At 35.8% G+C, this 16,084-nt stretch overlaps 1 protein-coding gene across 5 annotated transcripts in view; it reads left to right on the top strand.

Moving 5' to 3' along the window:
• LOC136040645 (protein sickie-like) overlaps positions 1-16,084 on the top strand; it is a 295,044-nt gene that overhangs the window by 150,039 nt on the left and 128,921 nt on the right. Inside the window, exon 1 of one of the 5 annotated variants that reach the window (XM_065724929.1) lies at positions 9,374-9,598. The exons of 3 other annotated variants lie outside the window; for them this stretch is intronic. In XM_065724929.1, the coding sequence (XP_065581001.1) occupies positions 9,596-9,598 (3 nt within the window). In that variant the 5' untranslated portion in view covers positions 9,374-9,595. Of the gene's footprint in view, positions 1-9,373; positions 9,612-16,084 lie in introns of those variants that run through there. One more of the 5 variants, XM_065724930.1, reaches the window with a different exon arrangement.

Raw genomic sequence — 16,084 nt, 5'->3', positions numbered from 1 at the left:
CATTAGCGTTTACTAATCTACGATCGTCTTTAAAATTGTCTACAACTCTTTTGGGGATATCTTGAAAATTCATTTACGGCTATGGTGTCCATTTCTTTTTATTTTTTAAAAAAGTTTTTATCTATATATATAAAAATAAGTTGTCTGTCTGTCTGTCTGTCGAGTGACGTCATTATAAGGATTGAGCTGTATGTCGTCATGAAGTTGTTTGTCGACTGACGTCATGTTTGTCAACTGATGAAATTACAGACTGGGACACCGGGACACAAATGTTGACCGGGACACAGCGAATATAAATGACGACCGGGACAATCAAAGAGAAATTACAGACTGGGACACCGGGACACAAATCACGACCGGGACACAGGGAATATAAATGACGACCGGGACACAAGGACACAACTACAACGGGGATGCCGGGGGCACAGGGGGGATGTATAAATGACGACCGGGACACAGGGATTGTTCGAAGAGAAATTACAGACCGGGACACCGGGACACAAATGACGACCGGGACACCGGGACACTCAAAGAGAAATTACAAACTGGGACACCGGGACACAAATGACGACCGGGACACAGGGAATATAAATGACGACCGGGACACAGGGACACAACTACAACGGGGACGCCGGGGGGCACAGGGGGATATATAAGTGACGACGGGGACACAGGGAATGTTCGATTAGCAATCACCATCAACAAAGCTCAAGGGCAATCATTAGTGCACAGACAATGGGACAGCGAAGAATGTTGTATATTCGCAATTTTTGCGCAGTTAAAAACATATATATATATATATATATATATATATATATATATATATATATATATATATATATATATATATATATATATTTATTCACAGGTGGGACACAGGGACACAACTACAATGGCGCGTAACTAATATGGCGCGTAACGACTTACACGTGCGGGGTGGCTTGGAGGGGGGCGCGAAGCGCCCCCACCAACTAGGTGTTGGGGTGGCGCGAAACGCCACCCCAACAGCTAGTTCGTAATAAATATATGTAACTTACGAATTAACTTGCGTAACGAACTTCTATATTTGTATTTTTCTATTAAATATATGAAGGGGTTCTCCTCCTCGTCAATACCTCGCTCTTTACATTAAAGCTTGAATTTTGTCCCAATTCTTTAAGAATGACCCCTGAGTCACAAAGGCCGTAGAATAAATAGTTGAAACTACTAAAAATACTTTAGAGTAAAGACCGAAGTATTGAGGACGAGACGAACGCCCTTATATCCGTAATAATTTCTGTTCGTTTTAAGTTTTAATACTGCTCCTTACTTCCAGTAGGAAAAAACTTTTTTTTTTATTTTTTTCGTTTTTTTTTAAATAATACTAGAAAATCTTGCGCCCTATTCATGGAAGTTTTCTTCACTCATGATAAATTCCTCCATGGAAAGATCCTCCCACGTAACCCACTCTTCTGACCCACATCCCCCATCAACACGAAAAAGTCTCCCTGAAAACGTATGTACACTTCATACTTAACAATTGCTATATGTAAACAATGGTCTAAGTTTGTAATTTGCAGCCCCTCTCCCGGAGACTGTGGGGGATTAAGTCGTCCCCAAAAGACATAGCCATTAGGTTTTTCGACTATGCAAAACAAAATAGCTATCTCAAAATTTTGATCCGGTGACTTTGGGAAAAAATGAGCGTGGGAGGGGTCCTAGGTGCCCTCCAATTGTCTTGGTCACTCAAAAGGGGAACTAGAACTTCTAATTTCTGTTATAATGAGCCCTCTCGCGACATTCTAGGACCACTGGGTCGATACGATCACCCCTGGGAGAAAAAACAAAAACAAAAAACAAATAAACACGAATCCGTGATCTGTCTTCTGGCAGAAAATACAAAATTCCGTATTTATGTAGACAGGAGCTTACAGTAGGGTTCTCTGATACGCTGAATCTGATGGTATGATTTTCGTTAAGATTCTATGAGTCTTAGGGTTTTTTCCCTCTATTTTCTGAAATAAGGCAAGTTTTCTCAGGCTTTTAACTTGTGATGGGTAAGACTAAACTTTATGAAATCTATATATTTAAAATCAGCATAAAAATACAATTCTCTTGATGTAGCTATTAGTATCAAAATTCCGTTTTTTAGAGTTTGGGTGACTATTGAGCTGGGTCGCTCCTTACTACAAATTCTTAAGTAGGAATGTCACATTATCCTCTCACTAAATCCTTTTAAATTTTATAAAAATAGATTTGCAAAAATATATCTCTATTTTGACCCCTGCGAATTTATTTGCAGTCACTTCCGCAAAAAAAATTTGAAAATCACTCGAGTACTATATCGGTGCGGACACTTAGGTGGCCTTTAGAACTTCATTGACGGAACTTGAATATACACGAGAATAAAAAAAGGGACTGAGATTGAAATTAGGACTCTTAAGCTGCTGGTTATATTCGGGAAAAGGAAGGTTTCTGATTCTTCTAGGCCACGACAAAACCAAATTTCGCATTAAATCTTCATTTCTGTCATCAACTGAGACATGCACACATCACATTATTCGAAAAACCGAAACTTTCCATGAATACTGTGAACCAAATTATAGAGAGGAAAATGAAGACACCATTAGATCTGTCATGACCAGGTTTGGGAGAGAGAATATTAATCTTAATTTGACACAATCAAATTGTCACCCAGCATTTTTTGAACACCATAGCTGTAAATCTCTTTTCAAGATATCCCCGAAAGAGTTGTAGACAAATTTAAAGACGATCGTAGATTAGTAAATGGTACCGTTACTATAGTTTGGTGCAAGATTTCATTTCATAACTAAATACTAAAATAGCAAAATAGCTTCACTGTTTGGTTCCCATTCAATACTACTTTGAAGTGTAAACTTCGGTGCCGTATCATTTAGTCTCCCTCCTCCCTAATACCAAGATATAGCCCTAGGCTATATACAAAAGTCTAAAAATTTAATTATTCTACATATTTTCTTTACTTTTTTTTTACTGCATCGACGGCGGGTTTATACTACCAAGTAGTTCTATAAAAAAGACAAAGAAAAAACAACAACAACACATGTAAAGCAACCAAACCAGAGATAAACTTCCGAGTCGCCCATCCTTTCCGTTTTTGCAGACGACATAACAAATAGATAGTACAAGCTGCAATTGAATTAAAGATGTCTTGGCCGAAAATGCCAGAGGATTTTTCGTGTGTCTACCATACCACAAGGAAAGTAAACAAAACTCTCCTCCCATACGAGCCGCAGGAAATTTTCAGGAAGAATAAGCAAAAACTAGGGTAACGATTTAGTTATTTTAGTTTACCTAGTTACCGCAGTAGATTTTCAGGAAGAAGAAGCAAAAACTAGGGTAACGATTTAGTTACTTTAGTTTACCTAGTTATCCCAGAAAATTTTCAGGAAGAAGAAGCAAAAACTAGGGTAACGATCTAGTTACCCGAGTTTACCTAGTTACCCCAGGAGATTTTCAGGAAAAAGAAGCAAAAACTAGGGTAACGATCTAGCTACCCTAGTTTACCTAGTTACCCCAGGAAATTTTCAGGAAGAAGGAGTAAAAACCAGGGTAACGATATAGTTACCCTAGTTTATCTAGTTACCCCAGGAAATTTTCAGGAAGAAGAAACAAAAACTAGGGTATCGATCTAGTTACCCTAGTCACCCCAGGAAACTTTCAGGAAGAAGAAGCAAAAACTAGGGTAACGATCTAGTTACCCTAGTTTACCTAGTTACCCCAGGATATTTTCAGGAAGAAGATGCAAAAACTAGGGTAACGATTTAGCTACCCTAGTTTATCTAGTTACCCCAGGAACATTTCAGGAAGAAGAAGCAAAACCTAGGGTAACGATCTAGTTTATTTTCAGTTTTGCTTCCAGTTTTACTGCATCCGTCCCATCCACTAGCTCCTGTATATAGCCTGTGGCTAATTATGAAGATTGCTGGTTTTGTTGGTTTGCTTTTTTTTTGCGCTTACTTTTCCATTATAAGTTGGTTCATACTGCCAATTAATGCCAATTTTGAAAAAAAAAGTCACAAAACTTTGAAAATAGACCTAGTATAACCTATGGCTATATACAGGGATTCGGCAGAGGAAAATTAGTTAAACTAGGAGCGACTGGGAATTCCGATTAATAATAATTTTCTGAATGCAATGAAGTAAAAATTTGTTATTATAATTTGTATTTAAGAAGACGGTGTGAACTGTACTATTGCCAAAACATGGAGGTAAATTTACAACACAGGTTAGAAATAAGAACGAACAAAGGAAATATACCACTGCTTTCCTCATTTAATCTGCGGCGTAGAAAGGTCTTCTGTCATCGGCGTCGAAGTTTCAACTTGTTCCCCTGACTGGAGCTTCTTTCCTAACTGTTAAAAGAAAATGGAAGTCACCAATTGGCTCAATGTATTTATTAAAGTTTTATTGACCCTCTTCGTGGAACTCTAAAGCTAATCGGGAAATATCTGTGTATGGTTTTTCTATTCTTGGCTCGGAAAAAGGTTTTGGGACATTTCTTGAAGCCCCTTTGTCCCAACACATTATTTTTTACTTTAGGTTCCCCTTGTGCTTTAGATTTACGGTTACAAGTTTCGATTTGATAAAGGATAAAGGGGACTTGTGCCCCTAAACTAATTTTTTCTTGATAGCTTTGTTTCACTTGGGCAGAGACCAGCAGTTTTAAATTTTGCGTCATTGAAACGGAGAAAGTTCAATGTGAAGATATACAAATATTTTCGGCCCCCAGTGTTTGGGGCCTCTTATCCTAAGGACTTAGAATTAGAGTTTTTGCGCTAACTATAAAAAATTGAAGCTTTTCTCGGAGTCTCATTTTCTGGGAGACTGCCTTTACATTAATTTTTTATGTTGGGGTCCCCTTGTCCCAGAAACTTGTGGCTGTAAGGCTCAAGGTGGTCAGGGACAACGGCTTTTTGACCGATTTCTAGGACCCTTAACAGCCTTTACCGTCCTACCATAGCATTTGGTCCCCTTGACCGAGGCAATGATTCTTGGAAGTTTAAAGCCAATTGGGAAAAAAAAAAAAACTTTTTGGACCCACAATTGCCCGGCTTTAGCTAGAAAAAGAGATATATTTCAGCCGGTTGGTCAACCAATATCAGATGCACCACTTTTTTCCACTATAAAACTTGTCTGAAAACAGTGGGCGATCTTCATGGGGGATGACCTTGTCCAAGGGGCTCTGAGGGTCAGATTATTTCTGAATACATTAGACCTTGAGAGTCTTGACGTTCGCGTATACATTTTGCTGGACCTCTGAACTTTTCTGAACAAAATGGCTATGTCTGACTTTAAACTGCTATCAAAGGGAGCTACGAAAGGGTTTGGTACCAAATAGGGCACGTGTGATGTGGTGGTTGCCCTCAAATTACTTTTGACTCTTAAATAAGGCACTATAACTTTCAATTTCCAATCGAATGAGTCTTTCCGAACACCATACTAAGTTACCGCTATCGCTTTGTCTGCACTAAAGACCGATTGTAATCCTAGCGCAGCAAAGAGGCAAAGAGGCTCCAAATATCCTTCGTTAATTTTCATTTAGTCCCTGAATTCGTTTTCCTTCCCCACCTGAATTGGTAATGTTGTCTGTGAAAATCACAAGGTCCAATAGTAACATATTTCAGATCTAAAAAAGTTGCACAAGTCTTTGATACGGCCAGCTGAGTGGTGGTATTACAGGAAACGTGAGAGCCTGGCGTTGCTACTTTATGACAGCACTAAAATGGTGTAGATATTAATTAAAACTCGTGTTTATTGCATTTTTACTCACCAAGAATTGATGCATTTCTTAGCTGTGTTGAAAGACGGTGGATTTTTCTTGAACTAAACTTTCAATCTGGTATTGTTGCTTACTGCGGATGAAGGATGCCAAAGATTGTCCTTGTCGACCAACCGTCTAGGGCTAAGGAAACAGCAGGTCGTCTTCGGTTGGGGTGGGGGATGTCGTAAAGAAAGATTTAATGGAAATGGGAACTTTCTGGGAGGTTCTAAAGAGGGACTTTTTGGGATGGAGGAGGAGCGTGCGTAGCTGTGTTAGCCTCATGCGGCTTAGTGTTGTGGTGAGTTTCTAGAAGCAGTAGTAATATTAGCAATATAAACAATATAATGTGTGGTATTTGCGATCGATGAAAGGCTTTTTTTCTGTCACTCCTATAATATTAAGACTATTTTAGATTTTCCAGTATTTTCTTATTGCTCTCCAATAATATCCTGGCCCTTTCTTTTTGTGATTTTTTTCAAATTTTGCATCATGTTGAAATATTATCCCCGAAATTAACTGCTGTCTACGTGCTTGGATGCAATAAAAAATTTTACCAATAAAAAATCAACTTATTGAAGGGAAGTATCCAAAGACCCAAATGTATTTGTTGCTTTACGCGCACTGTTTTGCTTATGCTAGTTTTAAACATTTTTTATGGTTATATAAGTCACAAAATATTGAAAATGAAAATTATTTGGTGAATTAAAGGAAAACTAAAGCCAAGAGTCTCCTTCTGGTACCGCACAGGCACTAATAGAAAAGCTGTAGGTATACTTTGCGTGACCATGGCTGGATTAGAAGGGTAAATTTGCGCTTCAATGCGCAACCTCATAACACAAAAAAAGATCAAAAACATGAAAACTGTTGCTTTGAAGAGCTAAATACTACTAAGACGACAATTAGCTGAAATAAGCTAACAAAATGAGTCTGTGTAATGTTTCAAAATAACCCTGGCACTTTACCAACTAATTTGATATGTTTATGGTTTGCCTCATCAAATTTATTCATTGAATAAACTAAGGTGGCGTACGGAATATATATCTCATTGAACTTTTCATCCTGATTAAATTTATAGCGCTTCATCAAATTTTTTTACTGATGACTTTGACGGGCAATGAGCCACGATGGGCTTTGATAGGCTTTATTTTTGGAGGTATAATTTTGAAGACAAAACAAAGGAGTTTTCAGACAGTTCCTGTCAAGTAAAGATGAAAGGCGTCTTAGTACAAACCGTGCATGTCAAAAAAAAAAAAAATGCAATAGCAGTAATAAAAATCTTTCCTATGTTCTGTATTGCACTGACCAGAATTGTTTTGTAAGAAGATATTTTTATGTTTAAGCTGGTTTTTCCATTTTAGATCATCAGAAACGGGCATCGATATTATAGAATATGTCTCGTGTTCGTGAATTAGTTGAGTTATTAGAGCTTATATCCTTGCAATGGTGATAGTTAAAATATTCAGAATTCTGGAAAATACCTCATGACTAGTTCAACTAGGGGCATTATAATATTTTGGTGGGCCATGGACAGGGCGTGCATCCTTTGGCTGAGTACATTTTAGAGCCTTAATTTTGAAAAAAAAACAAACATCTTTTATGTGAATGACGTCACATTCATATGCACTTAAAGAACAAAGAAGATACGTGACTGTATTGCAATAACGTCATACATTGTATAGAAGGTGCTGAATTCAGACAGTATTTTTAATTAGTATAAAATATGCCTACAGGACGACCCAAAAAACGATGCCAAGTTAACGACCTTTTAAGCTTCCCTAAGGTAAATACCCGTAAAATTTTGAATAACAAAATTTATATATCGCGACCCATCAGGATTATAGAAATGCCTAGGTGGGGTATGACCTAAAATTGATTGGGAACCACTGCTGTAGACTATTGTATTCTACAAAATCTACACAGGACATTATCAGTACAGCTCACAGCAGAAAGAAAACCCAATTGGGCTACTAGGAGTAAATTTGCACCATAAATATAAGCGAGTTTCTTATTTTATTAGCAAATGTACCACTCAAACCCTTCAAACGCCCAGAGCGCAATATACTAAATACCTAACCAAACCACCTCTATATATTAAATATTAAATTAAAATAAACCTGCATAGTAACCGTCTATGTCGCTTAAGTTGAGCTGATTATTTTCGGGTGGACACAGACAACCAGTTTCATTACAGATCAGAACAAAGTGTGGTCTCGCACGCAAGTATCGCAATAGGCTACCCTTTCGTCTTACGAGCCATGTTCGTACATTTGTTTCATCAGAAATAATATTTTGTTGATTAATTGGAGTCAAGGCCGTATTCAGAGGAGAGGTATGGATATCAGACCACCCCCCCCCCCCCAAAAAAAAAATCTTTGTCAAACTCATAAACACGCAATAAAAAAAAGAATAAAACACAATTATGATGTGTTTTAAGATTTGTTTTTTACCCCCCCCCCCCTAACGAAAATCCCGGATACTAAACTGCTTGGAATAGAAATGATTTTTTGCTCGAACTCGTATAACCTATAAATAAGGAATCATTTATAGGCTATTCTGTGTTCAGATTGCAAAGGCAAGTTTGCCCACTGTCAAGTTAGATTTTATAGATTTGGGCCAGAGCGTTTTTTTTTTTTTTTTGTGAAAATTTGAGTTCAATGTGTTGACAATTTTTGTTCCGAAGAAGTAGCGTATTTAGAAGAGAATCTATGAGGATTGTATGCTTTTTCCGACCTTTAAATTTGTCATGCTGAAGAATATTGCTATTGTTTCTATTACATCGCATGAAATGATAGGCAAAGAAAACTTATCGTTAATTTCCAGTGGCAAGGAAGTTAATTGTGCTTTTCACATGTGAAATGGATTAAGTTCATAAATAAAGGAAGACATTTTTCGAGGGGGTACACCCTCTTCAAGTGATACTTCAGGCCAAATCCAAAATGTCATATAAACTATTTAGAAAATGCTAACATTAATCACATATAGGCTATAAAACATAATTATTAAATAATTAAAAACATAATTATAAAACACCTTCTATATAGACGTTTTTTTTTTGGATAGCACCCTTATCCAACGTTATGTGCATTCAAACCTTTAAGTAATCTAGCATTGTGATTCAACCAAGGCACACGACAAACGCAAAAAAAAACACCTCTTCAAACAAACTTTTGCTAGATCAGAAGTTTCCCCTTATTCTTCTGGGAGCACAAGTTCGTTCTTTATATTGTAGAAATTGATACTAATTTTTAATTTATACCGATAAAAACATATTTTGTACAAAAAGCTTTTGGAAAGCTGCTTAACTTTTGTCCTAGGGCTGAGATGCTTTCATTTTGATCCTAAATATCTACCATTTTTATACCAGCAAGTATTTTTAACAAAGGCAAACTTTACGGGCGAAAAATTCGATAAATACAAGTTTAAATAGACTATTTTTTAAGTTAATATTTTATCCTGATGGAGCGCTTTCCCCGGACTGGACTGGGAAATTATAGTCAGAGAAAAATCGTCAGATTTATGTAAATATTCTTTGCTGATTTTTTGGAGACCTCGAGTGAGTGGAAATCCATAACATTTCAAGGCTAGTTTGATTACTCTTCGCTGGCGTCATAAAGAACCAATGAAAGATTCTCCAGAATGATTCATCTTGGAAATGATTTGCGATTCATCCAAGTTCAGACTTACTTTTGATTTCGTCATGTGCTGAATGAAAACGTGGTTTCATAGAATTCTGAAGCTTTTTGGGTGATAACCAATAGTTTAGTTTTATAGTTGTCAGTGAAGGGAGCTAGAATAAAAAGAACTCTCTATTTAATGGTATCTATTCAAGGTATTTAACTATCTATACTATGGTTGGAATTACTTTTATTCATTGTGCCTTACCCAATATATTTTTTGTATTTTATGCAATTTTTATCAGCCGCTATATGTTGAGGAAAGATTGTCTGGTAATGCCTAAGACCCCAGGGTCATTTAAAGGAAACCCTAAAAAATTCTAAAAACTACATGTATTTTAGGATAGAGAACGGAGAACGCTAACATCTTAGCATAGGTGAACGCTAATCAAGCAGTGAAGAAAAGAGTACCGTAACATTTTAAAATATCGTGATTACAGCAGTAGCTGCAACCTAGTAAAGAGCGAACCACGGCCCATAGTAACTAAAAGTTAAAAAACGATAAAATGGTCTTTTTTCTTTTTTTTCCAGGCCTAGTGGGCTACTAGGACATCCTAGAGATATGCTTAAGAACTTCTCATCCAAAAACTATTTGTCATATGCACATGGCTTATATATATTCCGCCATCTACAGGTGCCATATGGCACGAAAAAAGGCACTTTTATCCCATTTCTCAAGGGATGGGGCTAGCTGGCTACCAGAACATCATAGATAGATTTTTGATAGCTCATATAAAAATATTGCTCATATCTACGTTCTTCCTATAAATTCCACCATCCGTAAATTTCAAATGGCATAAAAACGGCACCAATTCTACCATTTGTGAGATATAGCGCTAAAAACAACATTTTTGGTGCCACTTTTTAACTGGAAAATCTTGGAGGTATTAAACGGTATCATAATAATAATTATGGTCCAAAACTCTTAACTGGAGGTTTGCAAGAACACTTCCCGCATGTTCCTCCTCCAGGCCCCCTTAATAAGCTATGCAATTAAAGACCTACAAACACCAATATATTAAATTGGATTATTAGGGGCATGGTTCTGTTAGAACAGCGCTAGACTTCAATTTAGGTTATCAATCGTTCGATTCCTAGTTGATTTTTTTTTTCAATCATGGTTTGTCCCTTCTTATGGTTACTTTTCAGATAATTCACTATTTTTGCAGATTTGGTGCACTCATTTTTTAAAGCATATCCCGGGAACGCTCATTTTAAAGTCATTACTCATATCTACGTGCTTTTTCTCGATTATACCATCCATAAGTGTCATATAGTACTAAAAACGGTACCTTTGGTGCCACTTCTTAAGTGTAAGAGTTTGGAAGCATAAAACGGTACCATTGCAATAATTGCGGTCCAAAGCCCTTACCTGGAGGTTTATAAGAACCCCTCACCTTCACATATAATCCCCCTCCAAGCCCTCTTAGTAAATTGCATAAATCGCCTACTCATCTTAAAAGTAAAAGATTATTGCAAAAACGAATTAACAAAAAAAAGTTTTCAAATAAAAATCTATCAAAAATTAAGCTTGAATGATCAACAGTTTTGAATTGAGCTTTCAAACTTCACTCTGTGGTGAAGCCTCTGTGATAGTTCTAACGGCGGTAATTGAGGGGAAGAGAGGTTTTTGCCCCCTTAGTTTTTTGCTCCTGCCTAGGTTTGAAAAACACATTTTTTAGTCATTTCATTGAAAAAATACACTTTTTTTATTTGAAAAAATGGGGGAAACAACCAAAGTGCACTTTACGGGAATATGCTATCAAGTCAAATGTATAAAAAGCGATTAGGTATAAATATAATCTTTTAAATGAGCCCTTAAATAGCTCTCTTTTGTTTCAGAAGCTTGTAAAGTATGGATAATAAACTTTGTTATAGACTGAAAGTTTTTCGTAGCTGTCAAGGTTGTCTGCATCATTTTCTATAGGTGTTTTATCTTCCCTAGATTGGTGATGGTTAGAAACTATATTAAAAATAAGTTTTCAACTGAAACTAACGAGTGATATTAAAACTTAAAACAAGCAGACATTGTTGTGTATCAATAGAAAAGATCATGGCAGCATTGTTTCTACATTAAATTTTAATCAAAAACGAGCAAAGATAAATTTAAAAAAAAGTTTTTCCGAGGGAAGTAAAGAGTGGAGTGGAAACTTGAAACGGACAAAAATTATCACTTCATAGCCTATCTAATATATACATCAATAAAAACAAACCAATAAATCATATTTCCCTATGTTTCTAGGATTATAAGAAACTAGCACTTTGCTGAAAACACAAAATAATATAGAAGTTTTGGTACAGTAAAAACAAACCAATTACGAACACTTTTTACTGAATAAAAATATTATCAATCAAACAGTTCGTGGTAACGAACTGCAGTTAGGAGCGACCCGGCTCAATAGTAAACGAAACTCTAAAAAAGGAATTTCGATGCTAAAAGATAATTTGAAATTCAAAAAGAATTTGATGCTCAAAAGAATCAAATTTTCATGCTGATTTTAAATATACAAGTTTCATCAAATTTAGTCTTTGTCATCAAAAGTTACGTGTCTGGGAAAATTTGCCTTATTTTGGAAAATAAGGGGGAAACACCCCCTAAAAGTCATAGAATCTTAACGAAAATCCCACCGTCGCATTCAGAGTATCAGAGACCCCATTAGAGAAAAATTTCAAGCTCATATCTGCAAAAATGTGGAATTTCGTATTTCTTGCCAGAAGACAGATGACGGGTCCGTGTTTTTTTTTTTTTCAGGGGTCATCGTATCGACCAAATGGTCCTAAAATGTTGCAAGAGGGCTATTTCTAACGGAAATGAAAAGTTCTAGTGCCCTTTTTAAGTGACCAAAAAAATTGAAGGGCATCTAGGCCCCCTCCTACGCTCATTTTTTCCAAAAGTCAACGGATAAAAATTTTGAGATAGCCATTTTGTTCCGCATAGTCGGAAACTATAATAAGTATGTCTTTGGGGATGACTTACTCCCCCACAGTCCCTGGGGGAGGGGCTGCAAGTTACAAACTTTGACCAGTGTTTACATACAGTAATGGTTATTGGGAAGTATACAGACGTTTTCAGGGGGATTTTTTTTTTTGGTTTGTGGGTGGGGTTGAGTTCAGGGGGCTATGTGGGAGGATCTTTCCTTGGAGGAATATGTAATGGGGGATGAGAAATTCAATGAAAAGGGCGAGAGATTTTCTAGCATTACTATAAAAAAAACAATGAAAAAATAAACATGAAAAAAGTTTTTTCAATTGAAAGTAAGGAGTAGCATTAAAACTTCAAACTAACAGAGATTATTACGCATATGAGGTGCTCTAAAAATACTTTAGCATAAAGAGAGAGGTATTTAGGAGGAGATAAATGCCTCGCTGTTTATGCTAAGGTATTTATAGTAATTTCAGCTATTTATTCTACGGCCTTTCTGATTCAGGGGTCATTCTTAAAGAATTGGGACAAAACTTAAGATTTAGTGTAAAGAGCGAGGTATTAACGAGGGGACCAACTCCCTCATATACATAATAAAAATATAAGGATATAAAAGTTTGTTCCGTAAGTTAATTCTTAAGTTACGTATATTGTTTACTAATAAAAACGTTCGTTAAAAATTAAAAGTTCTGGTTGCCTTTTTAAGTAGCCAAAAAATTGGAGGGCAACTAAGCCTCCTTCTCCACCCCTTATTTCTCAAAATCGTCTGATCAAAACTAAGAGAAAGCCATTTAGCCAAAAAAAAGAAATAATATGCAAATTTCATTTTTAGTAATTTATGTGCGGAGAGCCAAAATCAAAAATGTATTAATTCAAAAACGTTCAGAAATTAAATATAAAAAAAACTAGTTTTTTTAACTGAAAGAAAGGAGCGACACTAAAACTTAAAACGAACAGAAATTATTCCGTATACTAAATGGGTTTTCCCCTCCGCAATCCCTCGCTCTTTACAATAAAGTTTGACTCTTTGCCACAATTCTACTTTTTAAAACAATTAAAAACTTTAGCGTAAAGAGTGAGGGATTGCGGAGGGGACAACCCATTTCATATACGGAGTAATTTCTGTTCGTTTGAAGTTTTAATGTCGCTCCTTACTTTCAGTTAAAAAAACTAGTTTTTTTTATTTAATCCCTCTTAGGATCAATCCCTTTTAGAATAAAGCAACAGTCTGTTTTAAGATTGTTCCTTCATTAATTTTTTTCGTTAATTTGGTATCACTTTTGCACAAGGGCTCAGCTCAATGACTGGCTCCCGTTTTGGTTCTGAAAAGAACATTTCATGATTAGTTTGTAGACAAGTTCGAAGTAAAGCCATCTTGATAGTATTAGGACTATACACTAGCTTTAGAATTTGTATCGTAGTTCGAAATTCATTGTTGTTTAGAAAGAAATGACCGAATTCCCAGAGTTCATATTATGTCTTATTTGATCTTCATTTTAACTAATACTAAAGCATATTTCTTAAAATTTAAGGTATATTACTCACTATTGGTATTATAGCTGGCGAGACCAAAATGCTACCTGATAAATCAATCCAATATTTCTGTATGCTGTTCAATGAATCTGCGATTATTAAAAAAATAATTAATTTACGCTTACGTTTTAAAAATAATTGTAGGCTATTTGTATACTGAAAGTTACTTGTGTCACTACTGGTGTAAGACTATGAGAAGCTCCATAGATTAATTTTTGTTGTTGTCAGGTGACATACTCACTTTTAACTCTCAAATCAATATTCCTGTTTTTATACTGGACTTTTGTGTTTTCAGTAAAGCGCTAATTTGTATAACCCTAGAAACACAGGGGAACATAATTAGTTGGTTTATTTGTGCTAGTTTTATTGATATATATATTAGATAGGCTGTGAAGCAATAATTTTCGTCCGTTGTAGGTTTCAACTTCGCTCTTTACTTCCCTCGGAATTTTTTTTTTTAATTAATAATGGTTATATAATCAGCTGGGGTTAGGGGTGTGTTGTTGATGCAGTTAAGTAATTTGCCTTTAGGGCCGAAAGAAGTAGGTATTTATGGTTATTTAAAGTACTTTTTAGAAGTTTCTTTAGGGTTTTACCGATAGTTTCATGATGCTCATTTCAAATGCTATGAATTTATTTAGGTTCAGCAGTTAGCGAATATGCACTGTAAACAACTTTGAATGTTAAAGTACTTTTATCAACTATGCGTCCGAGACTCTTAACTACTTTCGGAGTGGAATATCCCACCAACTCTTGTTGAAAAGTCTAGAGAACGAAAGGGTTCGACTTGGTGCGACCCTGAGTTGGAGGAAGAAAACGTGTCCGTACTTGATAAAGTAATATCAGAATGCTCAAAGCTAAAAAAATAGAATACTAAAAAAAAATTCTTTCGGCATTAAAGAGCCAAGTTCAAACGAAAAGAATTATTGCTTCGCAGATTGCGCAAGCTATATCTACAAAACCACGTCAAACAAACTAACGTAATATTTTCCAGTTTCTTTAGAATTCTAAAAGCTAGTGCTTTCTGAAAGTATATCACCCTTAAAAACAAGATAGAAAAGGGTTAGAAAATTTCATAATAAGCCGAAAAATATAGAAGACTAATTTATAAGGGCCCTCTTAATAGTCTTTCATCGGTTATAATATCGATAATTTTTGGTATATAATTATAATTTTCTAAAAAACTTCGGTAAAATTCCAGTTAATTGACTTCTTACTATCTCAGAAAGGGTTTAGGTTAGGAAAATGAAATTTTCAGGGATGGATCTACAGACTAAAGTATGTCCCAGGAAGGCATTTTGAAGCAACTAACTCCACTCCTTTTCCCTCTAGAGGGCCCTGACCGTTGATTACCTTTAAAAATATGTGTGTTATAAAAGTGAAACCTTGTAAAATAGATCTTCTGCTTAATTGAAGTACAAAAAAATTCTTTTCAGCTTCATAACTTTGCTCAATTCCGTTTTATAAGGTTTTAAAGATATGCAAATGCTTTTCATACATTTTGAAAAAAAAACATTGAAATGGCTCTCAAAATTCTACTCAAATAACTGGAATTGCATTTTCAGAACTAAAGGCAGAGAAAAAGCAACTAGTAACTGAAAATTAAGGTAAAATGTTGTTTTGTCAAAATTTCAATAGGTCATGTAGGCAAATTTCATGACCTGTCATGTAGGCAAACTTCAGGGCCCTCTAGAGGAGGGAGGTGGGTACTTTAAAATACCTTCCCGGGACATACTTTAGCCTGTAGACCCATCCCTGAAAGTTTCATTTTCCTAACCTAAACCCTTTCCGAGATAGCAAGAAGTCAATTAACTAGAATTTTACCAACACTTCTACCAAGCTCAATTTTTCGTAAAGCCCTAACTATTAGAAATTTAAAGATACTGGAAAATCTTGTGAGTCAGTTTGTTTTAGCAAATTTTGTTGATGCACCTTGCGCAATCTGTGAAGTAAGGATTTTTGTTCATTTGTTGCTTAAACTTCATTCTTTATTACCGTAAAAAAACTTTTATTTAACTATCTCGCTTTTTTCAATATATGCACAATAATATTACTATGACTAAAAACTTACTACAGCACCAACCCGCCCGAGGGCAGCACACCAATGACCGCTACTCTTGCGTCCCAGCCTATTCAAAGCTGACCTCTTTACACCCTCCCGAGACGTTCTCA

This window comes from Artemia franciscana, chromosome 21 (assembly GCF_032884065.1).
Source record: "Artemia franciscana chromosome 21, ASM3288406v1, whole genome shotgun sequence".
NCBI classification, from domain to species: domain Eukaryota; kingdom Metazoa; phylum Arthropoda; class Branchiopoda; order Anostraca; family Artemiidae; genus Artemia; species Artemia franciscana.
This window is presented reverse-complemented; position numbering and strand designations above follow the sequence as displayed.